The 22,819-nt window shown below is 36.4% G+C and overlaps 1 protein-coding gene across 2 annotated transcripts in view; it reads left to right on the top strand.

Moving 5' to 3' along the window:
* LOC149794983 (cytolytic toxin-beta-like) overlaps window positions 1-8,080 on the top strand; it is a 44,910-nt gene extending 36,830 nt beyond the window's left edge. For both annotated transcript variants that reach the window (XM_089964019.1, XM_089964020.1), the window contains exons 8-12: window positions 629-703; window positions 1,546-1,614; window positions 2,239-2,313; window positions 4,908-4,970; window positions 6,267-8,080. In XM_089964019.1, the coding sequence (XP_089820145.1) occupies window positions 629-703; window positions 1,546-1,614; window positions 2,239-2,313; window positions 4,908-4,930 (242 nt within the window). In that variant the 3' untranslated portion in view covers window positions 4,931-4,970; window positions 6,267-8,080. The remainder of the gene's footprint in view (window positions 1-628; window positions 704-1,545; window positions 1,615-2,238; window positions 2,314-4,907; window positions 4,971-6,266) is intronic.
* The last annotated feature ends 14,739 nt before the right edge of the window (window positions 8,081-22,819 follow it).

Here is a 22,819-nt window from a genome sequence, read left to right as displayed (position 1 = left end):
TGCGTTGAATGCTTTACTTGTACGAGTAAATGAGTTCTGCATATCTAATTTTCCAGAATGGTATGTAAGTATATGCATCTCACAACAACTTTCACTAACTTAGGTTCTACGTTGGTCAGTTAGTTCTACTAAAGAAAACCTTGATAAATATTTTTGCATAATAAAATACTGCAGAACAGGAAATGGTATGCCAAGAGTACCTGTAGCTGTATCAGTAAGCATGGCAATATTCATCGCCATTGCAAATGTAGTAATAAAACGGATCAAATAAAGCAATGAAATAGGTACCAAGATACAACAGTGTATCTTCTGTTGTATTTATTAACTTTTTTATGTCTCGATGATCTCCTGAATACACTGAAATGTTGCTGAATTTATTTAACAGGTACTAAATTTAAAGAGAATCCCCTCTGCACAATCAGAATTTGAATTGTATCAATGAAGTATCTAATAAAAGACTTGAACAGAAATATGAAAAATGCTTTCTGTTCAAATACATTTTAAAATTTTGACAAATAGGAAACCCGTATTTGAAACCACAAGAGTGCGAATAGTTGGAACTTCTAGCATATACAAAAGTACAATTGAAAGAATGATGAAAACTACTTTTATCACTGTATTGCTACAGACTATAGGTGTGACAAGTGTGACCGGGAATTTTGCACAGAAGATGAGCTAGCTACACATGTGACCTACATGCATGGTAAGAATAAAACATTGCTCTGATGTAACCAAGAGAGAATCCTACACCTTTTGCATAACAGTATTTCGATGATTCTCGATAAATTAGGTTCAGGTTACTTTCTATCTGGTAAATATGACAGTGGATCATATGAATGAAAGCATAGGTAAATATTTTGCACAATTTTAACATATGACATATATTACTATGTATATTAATATTATTCGTTTTTGCAATATTATCAGTTGTATCGATAGTAGTTCAATATATATATATATATATATATATATATATATATATATATATATATATATATATATATATATATATATATATATATATATGTGTGTGTGTGTGTATATGTGTATATATATATATATATATATATATATATATATATATATATATATATATATATATATATATATATATATATATATATATATATATATATATATTTGGTCATTGAAAGCCATTAGCCAAGGTCTCTTACAATGGAGCAAATAAAATACGAAAAATTGAATAGTTATCATTGGACGACCCTTGAATTCAAAACGAATACATTGTTTGCAAAGGAAATTACTTTTTTTCCAATTTATGCCCATTTTCTCGTTATCATCTATCCCTCAGTTTAGGTCCACCCGCTTGTTATCATCTATGTAAGAAATGTGTGTTCTGAATGTATTTTGCAATATGCTACAAAAGACATACAGAAACTTTTTTTCACTCTAACTACATTGGAACAATTTCTGTAATATGATACCAACGTGAAATGGAAATAATGCAGAGGCTTAATACGTAGAAATATAATTAAATCACGTAGTAATCTTGTAATCTTGTTTTATTTATATTTATTTGTACAGCTCGTAACTGTCGCAGATGTAAGAAGGAATTTTCCACAGAAGAAGAGTTAGCACAACACAAGAGGGATGGTATGACAAATAGCGTTTCTCTAATGTAATCAGAAGAAAAAGATATAATAATATAAAATTTGCATTAAGACATTCTTTGACTTATATGTCTCAAAGATATTGCAACTCGTATCTTGTCAATTTGTGCATGTCTAATTTCCCAGAATCATATTAAATTGTATTTTATGAAGAATAATTTTTGAGAACTTATGTTCAGGTTCCTTTCTATAGAGAAAATCGAAAGTATATATACTAAGTTTAGCATGCATTGTGTTATTAAATTACAGTCCCTTAAATTCAAAACATTTACATTGTCCGGAAACTATCAATTTGGTACTCCGGAAAGAACTTTTTATTCTCTCAATTCAGATTTATTTTCTACTGAAATGTTATATGTTGCAGGTTTGTGGTATTTTTGTTGCAGATACTTAAGAGCCCTGCTACTACGTAACTTAAATTTTAAATGTACAACTGACGTATCCAACAAAATATTTCAGTAGTTATATTGAAAATGTTTAAACCTCTTGAAATACATTTTCACAATTTATCAAATATAATAAAAGTGTTTTCTATCACAAAGAATGCTTAATATGATAGGGCGGTTATCTCATGATGGAACCTAACGTTTTCACTTTATTTATGCAGCTGTTCCGTGTTGCAAGTGTAACGAAGAATTTTGTACTGAAAGAAAGTTAGCTGAACACATACGGATAAGCCATGGTAAGAACAAAGCTTGGATCGAACTGTAAGAGAGAAAAGAAATTGTATTTTCGTATTGAGGGTAGGAGCTGGGTCTACATGGCCTTGTTTTAAAATAGCACATTTCATAGCTGTTATTTACGTATGATTTTAGAATATATATATATATATATCATTATTATCTTTACATGGTTGAGTTCTAGATACAGCCAGAATTCTGACGTTAGAAAATTATAGAACCAATTACGTTTACAGTTTATTGGACATTTGCAATAATATTACCCGTATCATAGTTGTCATATTGTGACTTTCTTTTTGTGTAAGGGAGACATAAAGATATATTCTTTATTCTGATCACAATATCTGAAGTGGAATTGGTCTTTAACTGGTGTTTAGTTTTAATTTCAGATGATTTATGAAAATTATTCACTAGAATTATACAATGCTCAATAACAGTTTCTGACTAAATAACTAGTTTGGATTAATGTGAATTCATTTAAAGGCATTTTGGATTATATCATTGTGATACATCAAGACTGTTTGCACATCAGCACCATTTAAAAACATTGGTACATCAACACATACAACAGTTTTATTCATTTTGAACACCACACTAGATTTTATTCCGAACTCTATACTTTTGGACTTGTGATATAACTTTTATGTCTATTGGCGATTTATTCACAATACTGTGTGTACTTTTTAAATTTGCACTTTCTATCTGTGAGAAATAAAGTATATGTTGAATTTTACTAAACGTGTTGGTTTTTGCTCTTGTCTGTTACTTAGTTTACGATTATAGAGTCGTAATTATATATATATATATATATATATATATATATATATATATATATATATATATATATATATATATATATATATATATATATATATATATATTCGTATGACTAGAAGAAGAAGTTTTGATAACTTATGTTCACGTTACTTTCTAATTAGGAAATTGACCATTTCAGACTATAAATAAACATTTGGGCAAGTATCATTTGAAAATGAAACAAGTGGGCAATATAATAGGAAAGGTACCAACAATTTGTTTTGTAATATTAGTAAATACATTAACAGCATTCGTTATTGCACTGTGTTTGCTGTAGCTTTGGAGTTTTAGATAAAAGGACATTATGCACTGGAACAAGTAATGCAGCACAAAAGAAAAACGCTGCCGGTACCGTGTTGCAACAATATGCCTCAGATGTATTTCTGGAAATTGTTCCATTAACCTCAAAGACTGAGAACAACAGACAAGTTAAGGAGCAGAATGAACATCTTTTGTAAACAGATTGTAACACTGCATTTTATAAAAGTCTTATTGGTAATGTGCAATTTACTATGCCGCCCTACATCATTCGCGTTTCTTTACGATGCACTAGTCGTGATAGTTACGAATATGCGGAACACTTTCAATGTATCATAGATGAAGAACACACCTTTATATCTTTATGAGATATGCGAAATTCGTTTTACTATATACATTATGTTAATTTGGCTTTATTAAATTGATATTTACTTTATTAAATTGTCATTTTTCATTGAAACTATCTTCAATGGGACCTTAAAAGAGCAAATATATAGTATTCTTACGATGGATTGATTCATTACTGAAAGGGCATGTCAAACAATTTAGTTAATGAGAGAGAATGCACTGCATGACAAATCATATTATCGGTCAGTAGAGGGCAAATCAAATGTATCAGCTCTGCATATTCTTTTATGATAAATACGACTAAACTTTACTCCTCAAAAAGAGTGTAAGCAATGGATCAATGCTGGATAGACTGTGGAGAGTATTTCTAAACTCCAAAGCAATTGTTTAATTCTTACAGTCTAAAACGGGGTTATTTTCGTAGCGTTACTGCAGTAAAGAATCGCTTAATTTATTTTTTGTTAAATGTTGGTCGGTAGAAATGCAAAAATTTACATACTGAGGAAAGTGTGAGCTGTTCAGATATGAAGAACAATTTTACAATCTTAATTTACCTTTACATTCTCCCGTGTAATAAACAAGACGTCGCTGTATTATAGCTACCTTGCTATTAATTATTTCCGATTGTAACGCTACACAAATCGCTACACAAATATAAGAAGCTTCTTCAAAGGGCATACCGCTCCGGTGGCCTAGTGGTCAGAGCGTCCGCCTCGGATGCTGGAGGTCGTGGGTTCGATCCCCGGCCGAGTCATACCAGAGACTTAAAAAATGGTACTAACAGCTGCCTCGCTTGGCGTTCAGCATTAAGAGGTTAGTGCTAAGACTGGTCGGCCTGGTGTCAGGATAATGTGACTGGATGGGACATCATGCTACATGTCTGCGGCATGATGCCCCAGTGCTAGACATCACTATAAACTGCCACATTGCAGACATCGTAGTGATGTGACTGAAAAATTGTTAAAGCTACGTTAAAAATAAAAATCACATCACATCACATCTTCAAAGGACATATTGAAAATGTATAACCTTTTCAAACATAATGTCAAGTTTTATAAAATCTAATACACGTATTCTCGAATGTAAGTTATGTGATTAATTTGAATTTCCAATATATAGAACTTATAATTATATAAAGCAATCTACTTTCTTCATTTTTATTTAATTTGTACAGAGAGTACCAGTAGTGCTTTATAGGCACATAAGGAGTTAGCAAGACCGATGAGGATTCACGAAGGTATGATGTACCTTTTCTTTTGTTGTAATCAAAGGGTAATACTAAATTATTTGCATGAATAAATTCACTTAAACTTTAAACAATCTGAAGTAATAGCTTATCAAATCGTAGTTATGTAGTGCTCAGTATTAAATCTCTTAAGCTGAAGGAGAATTATCAGGACCTTATGATATTGTGCTGTTTCATTTGAAGGCTTTTATTCTGTTTGAAAAGCTGGTCATTTGATCAAGGTCTGGTACTTGTATTTGCAAATTGAAAATATCATACTCCGAATAGTATATGTATTAGCAATTGTTTTATCTTTAAATACTTCTTAAGTGATAGTATTCATTTTTGGAATAGTAGTAATATTAGTAGAAGATGTGGTAGCAGGAAGTGAGTATATTGTAGTTCTAGCAGTAATAGTTACAGTATGTATTCCTTTTCTTCGTGAATTTTCAAATATAGAGGTGGTAGGTATTGATACGACGTATCAAATCGGTTCCGTATGGCTCCGAATAATAGACTTTCCAAGACAAATGGACCATTATATTTCAATAACCAAAATATTTGTTGTGAAATGTAGAGGTACTTTATGAAATTCTTGGGGTTATATTTTTGTAAAGCGAACTCCGAGTCAGTTAAAAGTGTCAGTTAGGACTTTAAAGTTAGCCGATAAAATTTCCATTGGTATCAAATACGATTCACACACACACACACACACACACACACACACACACACACACACACACTTGTAATGTGGATTTGTGGGTACCAAGACAAATGAAAATATTTAAATATAAGTTTAACCAAAGTTCAAGTTATATGTGTATCACTTTTTCATGTACATCTCTTTAAACATTGTGAGGACTGCACTTGCTGTACAATCATTAGGAGGACGTCATTGGGAGGACAAAGAGCACACATTTGGATAGTACTATCCACCTTAGAACATACACAGTCTTTGACTTCTGTTCTTGTTTGTAACTTGCAACAACATATGGACAGTTTGATCTGAAAACTTATGAACTAATTTATCTCAATATAAAACTATAGACAGATACACCACTTCAGTTACTGTTGCACAAACTAATGACCTCTCCAAATGACTATTATAAGGACGTAGTGGTGAGGGCTGTATTTAGTTAGTCATAAATTACCACAAGGTTGAGAACTTGGAATATAATAATCAATACAAATTTAGTATCAACTCAAGGAAGTGCTAAGTGAAAATATAAGAACATCAAAGCTGTCTAAATTGTTCATTCACCTATAAGGAAAAGAAATATTTATATTCGTGTTCTTCTTTTCATTTAGGTTGTGACCGAAGCATGATTACAGCAAATGTTTCAATAATCACTAGAAGATGCACCAGTGAAGACTCAGTTTCAGTGTCAGAAATCGTTATGACTTTTCCAAAACGACACAAGGTGTCATGCGACGAAAAACAAAACGAGGACCTTTTGTTAATGTTATGCATCAGATTGAAGACATGTGCTAGTAACTGATGATGGGATTTATTATTGTACAATGTTATTTTAGAAAGTGATATAGCGATAAAAAATGAGAGTCCCACTAAACCTGATACAAAGTTAGCTTTTAATTAGTTTTGAATATGTATGTATATATGTTTGGCAAATGGCAGAATAATAGACCACAATTATTTCATAAATTTAAGAATTTGATTGAAGCATATACTCCATGCTGATCATCAAAACCAATATATGAATTGTTTTATACATTCTATTACATTAATGGTACATATTGTGTACATACATGTAGTACGTTTGACCCCCTCCCTAACCCTACCACCGCCAGAAAGATGAAACTTCAACAGTTACCACTCAAACATGCATACGCTTAATCCCATCATCTCGTGAACTTAATTAGATCTTTATAAGACATGTTTGCTACCAGTGGATACCAAATATTGCATGTCAGAATATTTATAACACTTTGAACAAGTGTCTCGTGGATCGTACGTTATACATCCACTAGATTTTGAATAGCCCTTGCTGTAGACAGTAGAAAGGTATGGTTAACTCTCAGGTTTGCTAACCAAAGGGTCTGAATGACAACAACCTTGAATTAAAGTATGTGATCTTTAACTGAACTTAATGGGCTGAAATGATTATTCCGTACTAGTCTTATCATCACCATGACGTCTTACCATCTGAACCACCAGGAATATCTAGATTTCTGTATTACTCAAAGTGCACGCCATCCACGAAATTTTGGTCAAAGAGTTTTTTTGCGAAGTTTGTTTTGCAACATGTTTCTCTGAGCTTCAACAACCCTGCAGTTTAGGCATTTTAGACTCCAAAATAATGAACTTCTCCCATCCCTTTAATACAAACCAACCACAATCTTTGAACAAGTTGCTTGGTTTAGAATTAAGTTCAGTCACAGTGGCTTGAGGATTGATTTTTGACACCGAAATCAATAACCTTATTTCTTATCCAATGTGTCAGTAACGCACATATGTTGGTGAAGAGAAATGAAACTATTGCAAAGAACTGGTTTACTTTTTTATCCGCAGTGACCTTGTTATTTAGTGACCAAATCAAAATACAATTTGCTGATTCCAAATAGACTGGGTATAAATTTTATCTAATATAAAGAAAACAAGACGAGACATTGATATCAAGAAATTCAATTTTATTGTAATTTATCATGAGCACAGAACATTGTCCAAGCTTGATCTCATCCAGGAAAAATGACAAAGGCATCAAATGACAAAGACGTACAACCTAAATATAATGTTAACTCTTAAACACATGTTCAGAGAAGCCGTCTGTTCACTGCCTCCAGACATTCCTTACATTAAAATACGTCTGCCCGCATGATTCTGGCATGCGAATCTGCAACTACAACATTTAAAGTTCACATTGCCACCCCATAACAAGTTGATTAGTAATACTAATGAATCGAGACAATTACTGTGTTTAGTGTTAAAATGCTTAGACCAACTTGTTAAAATGAAGTTCAATAATATGCACGGAGCTAAGAATCATTAATAAAAGTTGTTAATAAACTGACTACCAATAAATCAAGATAGCTTTCTTACATGTTTCCTTTATTGAGAAACATATGCTAAAATTTGTTGAATGTTTTGTGTTTGATTAAAAGTAATTAAAGGTTGCCTGTTCTCTTTATTATCGTTAAAATGTTAAAAGGTGTTCAATAGTTTTCTTGCAATTTCATCTCCATACAATCCTTTTAACTGAGTCTTTTGCCTCATACTCGTGATGTTTATGCATATATATAAAGAGTCTTTAGAGACTGTTCTAAGAATTGGCACATGGAACAAACCTAAGGACTTTTGTTTAACACACAATGCAACTTACCTGCTTAAATATGAATTTAGATGAACACGGTTATTGAGCGTTTTGATAAATATGCTCTACAGGAAAAGAGCTGTTAACTCTGCCACTTTTAGAAGTATAAAACCTGTTTATACCTTACTAATAAGCAAACAAGGACACATGTTTTACGAAAGATGCTTAGAAAACTGTGCATTGAGGGTGCGCTGTTTTCACTGGCATTCTGTTTTTGTATGCATCATATTTGGAAAAAGTACCAATCATTTGTGTCATGCATGTTCAAAAACAGCCCTATTCACAACGTGGTAATATCAAATTAATGATGAATTCCAAGTATTGTTTATTTGCTTTACAAGATTGTGCTTCATCTTTTCTGTTAAAACACAATATAGTTTCATCCATAAGCAACTTAGCATAGCTTTTATAGGACAGCATCTCCATAAAAAATTAACAACTTCTCAACAAGTATCATCTGTGATTTAATCTTAATTGCAAACGTTAAGGACAATCACAGTACCGTAAATTATATCATATTGACCTTAATTTTTTTTAAAAATTAACATTTCGCTGTAATCTTATCACTTCGTATCTATATACAGAGCCTCGAAAATGAAATAGGTAGGTATTTGTAACCCACCCATAAAATGCTACGAAACACAAACTATTTAACTGCAAGTCCACCAATGATTGAAACCAAAGTAATATACCAAGAAAAAGTAGGATACATAAAAGAAAAGAATAAACATTTTAATTGCATTTTTATATTAATCAAGACATCCATATATGCACATGTTCTCTCGGGGAATTTCAGGTCATTGTTGAATAAATACAAATGCAGGCCCTTAATTATTGCAGAGCTTGCCGTTGAGTTATGTTTTAAATCTGAAGGTGGAATACAAATGAATTACCACCTTTCATGTTTGTTGGTATCCAAAGGTATGGGTGGATCTACGGAAGGACATGCACACTACACGAAAGTAATCACCATGGAAAGCTCGAAAAACGACGTCACAGAAGAAAATATGCAATTCCATTGAATTTTTGCGTGAATATATTTAGCCAACCTGTCAACAAAAAATGGCAAGAATGCCAAAATATTAGCTGTGCGAGTGGTTGGAGGAAACGCAGTTGTGACCACCCATCCAGACAAAACCCTGTCAGACACCTTTTGTGGCCTCTTTCACATTACCCCAGACTGTGAGATCATTGCGCACCACAGGCTTTTATCAAATAGGCCTGATAGAGACGCTTACTTTTGACCTAATGTTCAACGATTACTTCCACATGATTAGAAGTGGAAGCAAGCATTCATATGTGGTCATTCGATTCTGATGCAGCAAACCTTTCAGTGCTGGCTGGGGAGATCCAAAATCACATGAGCAAGCTAACCATCTAATACACCATTACCGTAAGGCTGGTGGTTAACATAGAGACACTGTGTGGAAAATGAACCTAAGCATGGTGATTACCCTTTAGGCAAAGGCTATGCTCGCTGATAAAGGGCATTATCCTTCAAATATTATGAAGGTCGCCTAGCGACCGCAGTCATCATGATGATGAGTGGGAGAGGAGAACGTGTATTGTTTTCACTCTTGCGTCAATGTTTCTAGATTCCAGTCTTTGTCCCTCAACCCGCATAGCGCCCAGACGAGAGGGTCAAACAAGACAGCCAGATGGCGTGGCCACAGAAAAGTGCAGACAGAATACCGTCTAAAGCGAACTTCCTTAACGATTATGTTCAAGCCAAACGCAACGCTGAAAAAAGGACGCAGAGTATCAACAAGGCTATAATAAGTATTTAGGCCGGCTCTACAGACCTTGGCCTTGATGCTGAAAACAAGCTGTCAGCAGCGGAAGGGGGGAGGGGCGATCAAACTCAGACATTTGGGGTGGGAGAGGCAACCGACCTGCCCCGCGGAGGCACCCGATTCTACATCTGGGCCTTAGAAAAATACTGAGAACTTAATTGCCACAAGCCAATCCGTGCCTTGTATGTAAGCCTAGTTAGAAATATCTTGATGGTGTTTAGAAATAGAATTACCATTTTTTTAAACCGAAGAGCCACATTGATCTGCGTTAATATATTACAACTTTAATGCCCAGTACATCAGCAGGATATATGTACGAATAACAGTTAATTTGTGCATGGACACCATAGTAAGCTCAATGGATAAAATACTGGCACTGATTACTAATGACCGACCAACTTTAAATATCACGAGAAAGCTCTATGGAAAAATACTGGCACTGATTACTTACCAGTCTAAGCTCAGTGGAAAAATACTGACACTGATTACGCTTGACAGACCAATTTTAAACATCACTAAAAGCTCAGTAGAAGAAATACTGTCACTGATGACATTAGTTCTTTTATTTTAATTTGTTGTTCTCGTGCTGTCAGAGACCCACCTGGATTTGCTAACTTTAGCCGCTCCAGGTCAGACAGTTCTGGTGACCTAGTAGTTAGAGCGTCCGCTAGATGCGGAAGTTCGCGGGTTCGAACCCCGTCTGAGTTATACCAAAGATTGATAAACATAGTACTAACAGATGTTTCGCTAGGCCCTCAGAATTAAGATTATATTATTAGGACTGGTCGGCTTTGTGTCAGGATAATGTGACTGGGTTTGCATCATGCTACATGTCTGCAGCATGATGCTCCAATGCTAGACATCCCTATTATCTGCCACATTGTAGACATCATAGCGATATGACTGGAAAAAATGTTTAAGTTATGTTAAAAATTCAAAACACAAACACACACACACACTTCAGGTCGATCGATAACGCGTCGTTTATGCGTGACTATACACCTGTTTATACATTCCATTGCCAAATTAATTACGATAGCGCCTTGTACAAGTGTTTATATAATAAAGTCTGCCTATCTGACTTTATCAGAGACTGACTGAAACTAAACCAACTATGTAGTTAAACGTTTAGATAAATATTTCTTTTTCAGTAATATTAACGAAAATATCTACTAATAGTTATGGTGCGGACAAGTGTATTATGTCATTGCACTTGAAGGCATCACATGAACTCCCTGTTATTTTAGCGCAGTATAAATCATTCGTATAATAAAGTATATACTACTTAAGCAACTTTCTTAGATCATCTTATGTATTTGTATGCTCTTAAATTATTTTATCAATAAGTGTTTAATTATAAAACCTCAGCATGTGCGCTTCCATTAATAGTAATTCCTTCATTGTTACATGACAATAAAACCGTACCGGGTATATGTTACCATCATTTGTGGTAACTTCCTCAGTGATAATCCCCTATATATGATGGTTTTCCTTAGCTATCCATTTGCCGGTGACTTATATACTCTTATGGATCTTTGTTTGTCTGATAAAGAATCGGATCGTTGAGGTTGTGGTGGTCCAATATAAACTGATGCTACCATCAGCTACCCCAGCTAAGCCCTAATCGACGACCTATCTATGTGAACACGTTTAATGGAAATCCTGGGATTTCGGCGCTGATATTTCAATGGCTGCGCTCTGCGTTGTTTCATGTTACGAGTTTTCAATCTTTGATTCTTTTTCCGTTCTAGATTTAATTAAACGCTGATATTCATCATTAATTTGTTCGTTTTGCTATGATCATATTGGAATTCCCACAACGTTCCAGTCAGGAGGATACTCAGATTCCTTTCTACTCCTATACGCAAAAACAGCTGAATTGTTAACCGATAATTTATCAAATTATTTTGATATGATATATGGGCAGCCATAATTAAAACGTAATTGTGTATTTACAATCTCAAGTGAGCGACCATTTGGTGGTTTAACGGAGTGGGAAAACTAATAATGAATTATGGCTGCGTTGACTTTGGAACTCCGCGTTGGAACGCTTGTGGTCTAAGTGGCGACTGGCGAAGGATCGCAACTGACGCTATATCCTGACGAAGTCGGGAAGCTTGCTATCTGTATATATGATAAATATCACTAATTCCAGCAAATTCGCTCTCTGATATTACACCGTCGTTTAACCCCGTTGACATTAACGATGGTAATTTTATATGTGCATTTTGTCGCCGCCCACACTATTTATGTGTGTTCATGTAATATTTTACCCTCACATGTTGATAGTCTTTTCGCGATAATATTAAGGATACCACCAACAATGCCAACAACAACAGCGACACCGATTCATATCACTGGAATCTCATACGTCGCTGATAACGTACCAATTAACGTAGGCAGTATTTTGTTTTTGTTTTGTCTAGTACTCGTTGATGATGTTTTACAGCGTTGGCTTCCACGCACATGCTTGATTATATCTGTAAGACTCTTTGGAATTCATTGTCGCTATATCAGGTATTTAGTAACCAACTGAGGCGTTTTTGCGACGAATTCCAGACACCATTAATACATCGCCGCAATTAAAGTTTTATCTGCGGAATGCAATATAAATATGTCATCGGTATTTCGATTTAGCACGATTGACAGTTCCAGAAAATCTATCGGTTGAATGACGCCATGGATATGTCGTAAATATACTAAATTTCGCAGCACTAAACACTGAGAGCCTGTAATCCCCGGTGACCGCAGCGGTAAGTTTGATAGTGATATTGTGCTTTGACCATATTGCTGATCCAGATTCCACCGTGTAATCCGCTTTGATGAATAGAACCGCATGAATTATTAAATGACGGGTCGAACACTAGATTAAACCCTGAGGATGGCACTCTCTCAGCCATAGACCTAACCATCACTACCCCAAAATTGGCTCAAATCACAAATTGGTGGGTGGATCAGGAAGATACGTTAGGAAGTGACCATTTTCCCATCACAATCAATATTCAAACAAAAACTCAACACATTCCAAACGAAACCCCACCTAAATGGAGGTACCAACAGGCAGACTGGGACCAATTCCAATTATTACTAGCTAGAGTAAATCCAGATAACTTAGAAAGCCCAAGTATTGACATGTATTATGATAACATAACAGACACAATTATAGAAGCAGCTAACCGATGTATACAAAAGACAACTAATATCCAAAATAAAAACCCTGTACCATGGTGGACTCAACAGTGCACTATAGCACATAAAGACAAAAAGGGGCCTTAAATAAATATAAACGCACCAAAAATTATATCTACTTCCAGCAATATAAAGATAAAGAAAAAGCACTAAAACAAACTATAAAAACTGCTAAAATTAATCTATGGCAAACCTTTTGCTCTAAACTGAGTCTAAAATCAAACTCAAAACAAATATGGGACAAGATAAAAGCCATCAAAGGGAAAGCAACTACCTCAGCTCCAAAAATTAAAAATGCCATAACAAATAAAGATAAGGCAGACCTCCTAGCGAAGCATTTTTCGAACATGAGTAGCAACAATAATCACACCAGAAACTTTCAAGAACACAAAAAACTAATGGAGGGAACCCAACCTCAAATGTTTCAAGACCAAGGAACAAAAGAATCTCACCTAAATAGCGACATCACAGTACATGAATGGAAGATAGCCCGACGATCCAAAAACGAAACATCCCCTGGTAAGGATCAGTCAGGTTACATTATCTACAAAAAACTACCTATCAATATAACAATAGCCATAATCAAACTCTTTAATAGGATATGGGATAAAGGCCAACTACCCACCAAATGGAAACAGGAAATAGTAATACCAATCCCCAAGCTAGGTAAAGATCCCAACAACATAAATTCGTACCGACCCATCTCCCTTATAAACAATATTTGCAAAATAATGGAGACAATAATCGCAAATAGGTTAAAACACCACCTAGAAACCAATAACATACTCTCCATAAATCAATGTGGCTTTCGGAACAAACGGTCCACCACTGACCAACTTCTCAGATTGGAAACAGACATCAAACTCGCTTTTAACGCATATAGGAAAACCGATCGCAACCTCATAGCGGTTTTTTTAGACCTAGAAAAAGCTTTCGACCTAGTATGGACCAATGGACTAATGGCCAAATTAAACCAATTTGGAATAACTGGACGCTTGTTCAGCTGAATTGGCGATTTCCTCACAGGCCGGAAAATTACCACAAGAATAGGCAACACCCATTCGGAAGAATTTTCACTTGAAAATGGAACACCGCAAGGCAGTGTAATAAGTCCCTTACTATTTAACCTAATGGTAAACGACCTTGACCTCAATGCAGCCTCCACAAAAATAAACTTGTCACAACTTGCAGATGATAGTGGCATATGGAGGAATGAAAATCCTGCCAATAACACAGCAGTTAAAGAAATCCAGCAGAGCCTAGACAAGATAGGGAGATGGGCGGACAAATGGGGTTTCAAAATATCTCATGAAAAAACTGTGGCAATCATATTCACCCCCAAACGAAATAACAACCTAGTCTATCCAAACTTCTTTATACAAAGTCAATTAATCAAATACGTAACAGTAGTAAAATTCCTAGGAATGTTCTTTGACAACCACCTCACATGGAAACATTACATTGAACAACTCACCCAGAATTGTAACAAAGATCTCAATTTACTCAGGAACATCACAGGGACTGACTGGGGATCCAACCAGGAAACCCTCCTCACGATATATAAAAGCCTAATTAGATCAAAACTGGATTACGGTTGCCAAGCATATAACTCGGCTAAGCAAACTGTACTACAAAAATTTGACACTATCCAGAGAAAAGCCTTACTATTATGCACAGGAACACTCCCCTCAACATCATTAGAAGAACTACAAACACTAACAGGAGAACTACCCTTAAAATTACGTAGGCAAGAATTGCTCCTCCGATACTCCATTCGATTAGATACCCACCCAGACAACCATCCCACCAAAATAGCTATAAATAAGTGTAAAGTTGTCTTCAAACCCAAAATCATACCCATCACACCAAGTGGCAAAGTAATCCTTGAACTAAGAGAAAAGATACCTCTACTAAAAAGACAGGTAACAAACAATACAGACCAGAAAATATCACCATGGTTACAAAAACCACCAAGGATTAACACTGAAGCTACCAAATTAGGCAATAAAGAAGGACAAGAAAACTTACTAAAACCTGTACTGGTAAACGAAATCAACCAAAAATACCCGGACTATGTTAAAATATATACCGATGGATCAAAAACAAACAACCCACCAAGAACAGCAGCAGCAATAGTCATCCCTGAATTCAATATACAAACGGGATCCAGATTACCTGACTATTGCTCCATTTACACACTGAATTCTGGGCTATACTTGAATCACTACAATGGATCAAAAACAACCAAATGCCTAAAGCAGTCATTATAAGCGATTCCCTAAGCGTTATCAAATCGATCCAAAATCGCAATACACACTCTAGGGAACAATTCCTCGACAGAGCATGCCAATTAATCGATAATATCACCACAGCACATCAATTAGTCTAGCTCATGTGGATACCGTCGCACATTGGAATCTCTGGCAACGAAACAGCAGACAAAGTTGCAAAAACCAAACTAGGAGATCAAAACTCTATCACGCTTAACTATAGCTCTATAGAAGCAATAAGCTTCGCACAAACATATATAGACCAAACATGGCAAGATTTTTGGAACTCCTCCACAAAAGGTAAAAAGCACCATGAAACCCGAAAAAACGTAGATAAGAACATACAGCTACCTAATGGTAACTATTTAGAACAGAAAACCATAAACAGGATAATAACTGGAAAAACTAAATTAGCAAGCAGTTTTGGAAGGTTTATAGGACCTAAACCAGCAACCATTAACTGCTTTAACTGCCACACCACTGAAAATCTACACCATGTATTCAATATATGCCCAAAATATCAACCCGCTCGGAAAATATTTATCAAAAACCAAAATGAGATTGGATCACCACACACATACCCAGAGTTACTTATGGACTTTAATAAAAATAAACAATCAGCATATAAAAATATAAATCAATTCATAGACTCAGCAGGACTTAGGAACAAAATATAATTACTATCCCCACAAAACCAAAAGACCCAGTAACTAGCTAAATAAATTTAGAAGCCACCACATAAAAACCCATAACATATCATTCAATTTTATAAAAGTATTAATAAATAATTCACTTACGAAGCACCTATAAAAATCTAAGGAAACCGCAAAATCGGATGTCCTAGATGTCCTTAACGAAACGACTAATCAGCTAGGACTCCGGTCCTAGATGTCCTTAACGAACCGTGTAATCGGTTAGGACTCCGGTCTCTTGCTAAATAAAGTATAAATAACATTCAATCTCTAAAAACATTAATTAATAAATAACTTAAAGTGGTAATATGTAAAAACTTATAAATAACATAATGTAGGAAACACACCCTAAACACCTCGACTAGTAATACCATAATAACCTTGAAAATCTCTCTTCATACATGATTTCTACTAAGAACCTCTATAAACAGCATAGAACATCACCCCCTCCTTTTAGAACATTTTGAAGAAGAAAAAAAAATCGAAAAAAAAAAAAAATAACAAAAAAATCGCAAGAACACCAGGCAAATGCAACAAGAAATCAGCGATGTAAAGCAAGCAGGACCGTTCCCGAGCTCTCCTTCCCACTAATGACAGCCAACCATTCAACTGTAGGGACCTTTATGGACCCACAGATTGAGACCAAACTATCAGGGTTCCTTGAATCCATAAAAGCCTGGGGGAGGTGGCACCATCTCCTTCCCCAGGAACAACTAGCAGACTGCGGTGCAGTCAGAAAAAAGTGGCACATGCACAATTGTGCGCACGCCACTATAATTAAACTCAACAACAACAAAATGAATTATAACAGCGCCAATCTTTCAAAATTTTGGCGATGGCAAAGAGTCATGTGCGAATTTCAGGGAACTTAACGTCTACGCGCATTGGATTTCCATAGAAATCTTCGGAGACTTTATTATGTCTCAGAGTGTTACTGGAACATTCGTAAACGCGCTACATGAACATCATACTCGGATAACGTAGTCAATTTATCACTGGTTGTCGTTAAGGCGGTACTTAGCGTGGCGTTGCTGTGGTTCACATATTTCTCTGTTTCTGTGCCATCGTCTGATGCCGGTGATCTGAGAATAAAAGTTATATTTACGTTCATGTTTAGTTTGACAGTCATTGTATCACCGGTTTTATCAATGAGTTTATTTATCTCGCTTCTGATCGTCGTGATTGACATGTTTTAGTCTCTGATTTTCCCTGTATCAGTAAATACCGGCATGTTATCGTTGATCGCACCTGAAACGCACAGGATAATATCGACCCCCTTAATATTGCGAGACGCATAAGATAAGCAAGTTCATCCCATTTCGCATCCGCTATCAAATAAATATCACTGGGACCCTTGCGCATAGCAGATCTTCTGTAAAAATCTACCATTATAAATAATTAACCCGTTTAAAATGACCGCTGCTGTACTTATGCACGACCTTATGTGGCGGCGCAGATGACCTTGATATAGCGCTAAGTACAGGTGGAGCTGTTAATGTTTGCACTGATAATGTTGAATACCAGATCGGAATGGTAATTCCACCGATATATTTTTTTTTAAATTGTGGTGCCAATCCATACGAATCAAAATAAAATACACCACACGGATCAACTGCGTATGCAACCCAGTGAGTACCTGGACCTGAACTTTCATCGAGATTAAAGATACCAGTTTCAACACGATTGGCTGTTTTGGTAATTGATTACGCATGAAAACCACTCTAAAGTGTTTGATGTTTATAATCCCGAGTCGCATCAAATAAATCAAGATTAGACATGAGGAGTTTCAGTGAAACGTTTCTGGTAGTCGTTGACCTTGGCACTACAACGTTCATGGTAATCTTTGATCCCGTCCCTTTTGTATGTTTTTAAACCGTGCTACGTCGTTTTTTTTAATGGCATCGCAGTAGCTCTTCCAACGGCACCTAGTGCGGTTGCCTTTTCAATTGCTAGAGGTACATCTGCAATCAGAGCTGGTAATACAGCTGTGAAAATATGCTTTGGGTCTTTGCAATATATTTGATCTCATTCAAAGAAAGATCAAGTCTAATACCGGTTATCGATTTATTTGTGTCATTAATACGTCTGAGCTGATTCCATCTCAATGGCAGCTTATATGGGTCTTGCAACGCCTTTGATTTCAGCAATACTGTTGTTCCACAACTCTTTTTATACCGTTGTCAGCATTTTAATCTGACCGGGTGTCAGGGTGACTTTGACGTGTCATTATGACATTTTATGCAACATTGTGAGGGGCCCTGAGAGGCCGAGTCGTCTAAAACGCTCACCGCTACGGATCACTGCCGTCTCACCTGTCTGCATGGGTTCTACTCTCGGCTCGGCAAATGTGTGTACCTTAGAAAGCTTTCCGGTAGCTTATCGTGGGTCGATCGTTCTTTCTGGGATTTTGTTGGGTTCTTCCTCCACCATTTATTATACTGGCCGCAAAGTATAGCCTATCTCATGCTGATAATGGCTTTAAACCCTACAACAACAACAACATTATGTTAAATACCATTTGGGTTCGCGTCTGTGAACCTACTAGGACGTTATCATGAAGTGCTATACATGTATGTTGTGGTGTTGAAACTATGAGCTGATGCTATCTGCCATGTGAATAACCCAACGACGCTTATTTGAGCCCTGTCTGTGCTTATTATCAAACACAGCATCTTGGATTTTCCACCGCTATCCATAGAAGAGAGTAGACGATATTCCTCAGTGAGTGATGGTGTCCTTAGCATTCACAACAAAAGTTTGATCAGTTTTACCTTACCTTAGCATTCACAACAAAAGTTTGATCAGTTTTACCTTACCGGCATCAGCCGTATTGGCACGCCAGATTGCGTTGTTGTCCTTTCGAACAAGTACAACTCTGCGATTAGCACCAAAGACAACGTTTGTAACATTTCTGAAAATTCCAAAGATATGTGATTGTGGAATATCGTCGTAGCAACGTAATAATTTAATTATTCGATATTCACTGTGTCGATGTCGTACGTGGTACTGTTAAACAACACTATAACACCATTGTTAACAAAATCAACTCAGTCTCCAGTTCCATATACTATATAATTTGCTTACAAAAGTTGCCTTACCATCTAAATAAATGCCTCGGGCGGGCAGGAAATATATGCTTCTAGCCTGAACGTGTGGCTCGATTCGTACACGTTCGTTAGCTACACACGCATCAGGGGAAAACATACTCATAATTGCGATCTCGTTCATCTTTGAGGACTGGCGCTTGCATGTAAAATGCGAGATCAGATATACATTTTATTACAGGCCACTTCCCACTATGAGACTTGAGACTGTATTTTTCTCTCTCGACGCTTGTTATTGTGTCAGTGACGGCACGCCAGATAATTATTTATTATTTTACTGGCCTTGTTGGCATCACTTCAGTGCTAGGTAGTTTCAGTGGCCGAGGCTACGGTTTTAATCGCTTTATTCTGTCTATGACCTCTGAGAAATCTTTACCAGTGGCATGAATAACAGCGCAAATCGCTTTATCACGAATAACATCAATGGCTTCGACCGCTTTTGGTGATGTCCTTCTGAATAAACCTTAAACAATATTACCAATCCCATCTCCGTGGATAAATGTATATACTGGTAATCGAGAATTTATCACGTTGACCATTATTGGTCCATGTTGGGCATTGTGCATAATCATGTTATTCTGTTATCATTGATCAAATCCATCAATCGCTGTAGTAAGGGTCGGTAATTTCATCAATTAGTCCCCGATAAACACCGGTATCCATAACGCCAACTCTAAATCATCGCTGACAGATAGCAATTGCTTCATTTACGATTGCCGGCTCGTCTTCCACTAATCAACATTTCTAATCGAGCAGCATCAACGACTACGATGTTGGGAAAAAGTTTATCCTAAATCGTCGACGTTTCAAGTGTTTGTTTATTTATGACCACGATGTGCTTGCACATTTCGAGTGGCAATGTCTCTTCCGACTGCTCATTTGTAAAATTCTTCTTCAATGAGGGGTGGTCTAAAGTGTCATTTTCGGGTGATAATATATCCCCATGTAATGGCGTTCTTGCAGCTTCTTTGACTTGTTCCTTAAAATTTGCAAAGTCGCCTTATGTTTACCACTGATTTGATGTATACCAAGGTACTTTGGAAAAACAAAGAAACCCACTTTTTTAAACATCAGCGGTTTGAGGGGTCTAACAAAGTATCGCAAACTAAATATCCTTTCTCAGCAATTGCTCTTAGGGTTTCGCCGAAGTTTTTAAGGCCTTCTTCGGTAAATTTGTCAGAAAGTTTCTTCACATGTTTTGGATATGTTTCTGGCGCAACAAGATACTCTACATCTCAGCACGAGTTTGATGGATATGCTCAATTACTTCTTGTATTTACTGACGTAATTGTAGTTGATTAGCAGCTATTTAAGCTGGAAGTTCTCGCAGAATCCTCTGGGGTTTTTGTTCTCTCTCTCCTATTTTCTCAGTTGCTTTAGAGATTTATTTCAGCAATTGAAGAAGTCATTTAGTAGCTTATGTGACTGGTTTAAACAATTCTATTGCACCTTCTGTATATTCTACTTGATCTTCTTGACGTTGTTGTTGCTGCTGTTTGACAGAAGCACATACGGGGAGATATTTCTTAATTGACTCTAGCGGTTGTCGATTTAGTTCAGTTGTACACAATTCCACAGTTAGTGCAGAAGAATCACTCATTATTACATCGATTTAATTACACATATTCTGTCAGCGCATTCACTAAATACAGACAAATACCAGTAAACGTGCCGACGTGCGCAACCGGCGGAGACCACATCAGGACGTACTGTGCGTTAATCGTGTCACGGTTCATTATGACTCTTTGGTTTACAAAAATGGTTGGGCCCTTCAACTCCCCCGCTCACCCCCACCCCCCGTGGGTTTCGATACATCACCAAGATCTTGCTAACCATGCTTACATATAAGGCTTGGATCTTCTTTTGGCATTTGAGATCTATATTTTTCCAAATTCCGGATGTAGGAAGCGGGGCCTTGTTGGGGAAGGTTGTTATCACTGTTACAAGCCCTCTTCTGAAAAGCAAAAATATGTGCTGTTATTCTTAGCCAAATGGGTAGGCCTCTGTTACCTGGCTTTTATGTAATTTATAGCTATAGCACGATACGACCACCGTAGTAGGGACGGTGGTTCCAGGGGCCATTTAGCGCTTGAGCACTTTACCACGAGGAAAGAAAGATGAGCATTCAGGCGCGTCATAAGTTGTTTTGGGTTGGTTATAAATGTTGGCGCTGTGGCAGATATACCTTCCAACGCCATGCGTCTTTGCACTATGGCTTTCAGCATAGGTATGCCTAATGAGATTCAACAATCCGACATGCTGTTTCTACCGCACAATTATCCAGACAGGTCCACAAAGCTCTTCGCAAACACACTGAATAATATTCGGTCGCGTAAACAACTTTTGAGCAGTAAAAATTTGATTGTTATGGCTTTTAGCCATCAGTCATTAAATGAATATTCAAGCAAGATCTTTTGGCTAACAATTACTCGAGGTTCACTGTCTGTAAAACAATTGCTTGAGTAGGGTCATTAAAGCCTCCCTATCGTATCTGTGCACGTAGACGTTGATGGTTTTCTATTTCTGAAAAACAGTCTTGAATTCCATTATGATATATTTTATCCTAAATTGTCATCGATTTGAGTTTATTAATCGTATTCACACTACTTTGTGCTCCAGCAAGAAATTCCGAATAAACACTCATTCGTTAATACAACCGTACCGAAATTGTTTGGCCAAAACCGATAACCACCCCGGTTATTATTGATAAACCTCAGTCAATCAATCCAAAAGGCATTATCTGTGATAGTAGCCGTTCTTACAATTCCAGCAACACCAAGACCAACAGTGGTCCAGGCGGCATATCCACAAATAATATCTACAACATTACTCGCATGCCTGTAAGTTATAAGGAGCATGATTTTGTTGATGATTTCATCTTGCAGCGGCTGTTCCGCTTCGTTTATATTTTCAGATCGGTAATACTGAGACTGTCATAGTTCTTTTATTAAAAGGCGACAGCGAGGTTTAACTGATCGATGGGCTTGCCTTGTAACATTCGCAATTGTACGTTTTGTGTCTGAAAAGATTGTAATCGTCTTTGCCCATGAACTGCTAAAAGAACAAGTGCATCTTTTTTAACCAACAGTCGAGATCGTTCTCTTCTTGGTAATTATTGGGGAATGCCACATGGCTAGATTTGTCAATGAACTCAACTTTGTCGGTGTAAATATCATCTCTGATTTTTGTATGTTTGCCTGCGTGTTAATACAATGATTTCAACCTGGTTTTGTGTTGGCATTGGTGCAGTACGGCGGTCCCAGTTGTTATATTTCAGTGTATAAGAGTGTCTTTTTATGCCACAATTTTTAGAAAATATTCGTCAATACGTGGAATGTCAATTTAAGCATCACTGATTACGCGATTCACCTCCCTATTAGTAATTTCCGCAAACTCATCACCGCGAACAGGATCCATCACTTGTATATACTAATAAATCGAATCTTAATAACTCGCCAAAGACGGATAATAACTCTTCTTCCTC

Source organism: Sinohyriopsis cumingii, chromosome 7 (assembly GCF_028554795.1).
Source record: "Sinohyriopsis cumingii isolate HCF-2022 chromosome 7, ASM2855479v2, whole genome shotgun sequence".
Classification (NCBI taxonomy): Eukaryota; Metazoa; Mollusca; class Bivalvia; order Unionida; family Unionidae; genus Sinohyriopsis; species Sinohyriopsis cumingii.
Note: the sequence above shows the minus strand (reverse complement) of the source record. Positions and strands in the feature narration are given on the sequence as shown.